Here is a 2,115-nt window from a genome sequence, read left to right on the forward strand (position 1 = left end):
CCCGTCACTACATCCTGTCTCACGGTAGCTTCAGTGACTCCAATCTCCCTTGCGGTGGCTATATCACTTGCTACAGCCTCCAACTCACGGAACATAGCTTCTGAACTTTCATTTTCTCTCAACATCAGTTGACGCAGTATAGAGACCACGAACCGGATCTCATCACGGAGAAGCTGTGGATTTTGAAATATAAAAGCGGCCCGCGATGCGTAACGGGAAAAGTAGTCCTGGAATTTTTGGCAATGATTTAGGTCGCCAGCCATTTCTTGGATCTCTGCTTGAAGAGAAGAGGATTCCGATGGCCGACGTCCCACACATGTTCTAACGCTTCGAGATGTAGGCTCAAGTAATGTCTTCGTTCCATGCTCGATACCCTTGTAAAGTTCCAGCCTTTGGTTCCAGCATATAATGCGTTCATCAACTCCTTTATCAGAAGGATATTCTGTATAGACTTCGTCCGCCACCCGCTTCTCCAAGCCCGTTTTGATATCCTCAGTCGCGTAGCTCATCATAGCAGGTAACCTGTCTCGAACATGCTCCCACGCTGTATAGGGGAAGATGAGCAAGACCATTTTGAAGGCAAGGAGGTAATACATGTCAGCCTTGCGGTTGAAAAGACTATCGATCATATCAATAAGAAGTTTGGCATGCTTCATCTCCAGCCTTGCCACAGAGTATCGCTCTAGCTCCATACGTCGCAAGTTGTCCTCCCGGCTTATTCTTGCAAAATTCATGAAATTCTCTTTCTGCTTCAGTGGTGCTTCTGGCTCGTTTGAGTTCCCCATTTGCTCACTCTGATGACTTTGCGCGGCATCAATATGGACACTAGTTGGGCCGTTTTTCTTCGTTGTACTTCGCAAAGGGGAGTCCACGTCACCGACAAGTTTCTCAGCTTTTCTCTGCTCCTCATGCATATCGCTGTCCCTGTTTTGTCTTTCTGTATCAGTATTCAGGGAAGCGTTGTCCACGCTACCGCTGCTTTCCACACTACCGAGTTCGGGGTTCGTCTGCTCATCATTCGTTTTTTCCCCAGAAATAGCCGTGTACGCCTCAGTGTCACCCCCCATTTCTTCACTCCCCATCTCAATGTCACTCCCCACCTCAGGCATATTGGTATCGCAGTTTTGCTTATTCGTCACAGTTGCGCTGGATGGATAATCCACGCTACCCGAACTTTCCATATCTTGTAGTTCCGTGTTACTTTGCCCATTATTACTTTTTTCTTCAGGAAAGGCCCTGCCCACTTCACTATCGCCTCTCACCTCTTGCATATTGATATCACTGATTGGTTTACCCGTTTCAACTTCGCAGGAGCGGGGATTCACCTCACCCGAACTCTCCATGCCATCTAATCCAGGCTCCCTTGGCTCATCATCCGCTGCCTCTGCGGGACAGGCCATGTCCACGTCAGGGTCCCTTCCCACCTCATGCATATCGCTGTCACTGTTTCGTCTGTCGGTATCAGCTTTGAGGGAAGCAGATTCCACGGTACCCGAATTTTCCATAGCATGCGGTTCCGTGGTACTCTGCCCATTATTCTTTTTTCCTTCAGAAATGGCCATCTCCACCTCACCGTCGCTTCTGACTTCCTGCACATGCGTATCACTGTTTTGTTTATCCGTTTCAACTTTGCGAGTGCTGGGATTCACACTACACAAAACTCCGATGCCATCAAGTTCGGCTGTATTTCGTTCATCATTCGCATTTATTGGAACACTGAGTTCTTCTACTTCTAGGTTAGCATTATGACCCTTCTTATTTCTGAATCAGGCAGTTTATAATCAACTCGTCCTCCCTCGGTATAATGCTTAGAATTTTATAATTTGCTCCTAAACGTACCTGGTCGTTGTCCTTTTGGCTCTGGAAGGTTTTCCTCAACTCGACGTCTTTTTCTTGTCGGGACTTCCTCTCCGGTCTTTGGTTTGGTCCTAGACTCATTGGTAGACGTTTCTCTTAACCTCTTTCCCCTCCTATCTCCCCCATGTATATCAGGTATTGTCACATCTTCATCACGTATAGGGTAATTTTTACCTTCCCCATGCATATTGTTGTGATCTGTCTCTTTCTCCATTGTCATCTGAATAGCCGTAGTAATCTTGGTATTTGAAAATGGAT

General features: G+C 46.9%; 1 protein-coding gene across 1 annotated transcript; it reads right to left on the minus strand.

Moving 5' to 3' along the window:
• Positions 1 to 1,348: 1,348 nt before the first annotated feature.
• FOIG_16807 (uncharacterized protein) lies at positions 1,349 to 1,597 on the minus strand (the record flags this gene model as incomplete). The annotated part of the gene is made up of 1 exon (XM_031218285.1): positions 1,349 to 1,597. The coding sequence occupies one exon, from the start codon at positions 1,595 to 1,597 to the stop codon at positions 1,349 to 1,351; it is 249 nt and encodes an 82-aa protein (XP_031052001.1).
• Between the last annotated feature and the right edge of the window lie 518 nt (positions 1,598 to 2,115).

The sequence above is a fragment of the Fusarium odoratissimum genome (assembly GCF_000260195.1).
Source record: "Fusarium odoratissimum NRRL 54006 unplaced genomic scaffold supercont1.193, whole genome shotgun sequence".
Lineage (NCBI taxonomy): Eukaryota > Fungi > Ascomycota > Sordariomycetes > Hypocreales > Nectriaceae > Fusarium > Fusarium odoratissimum.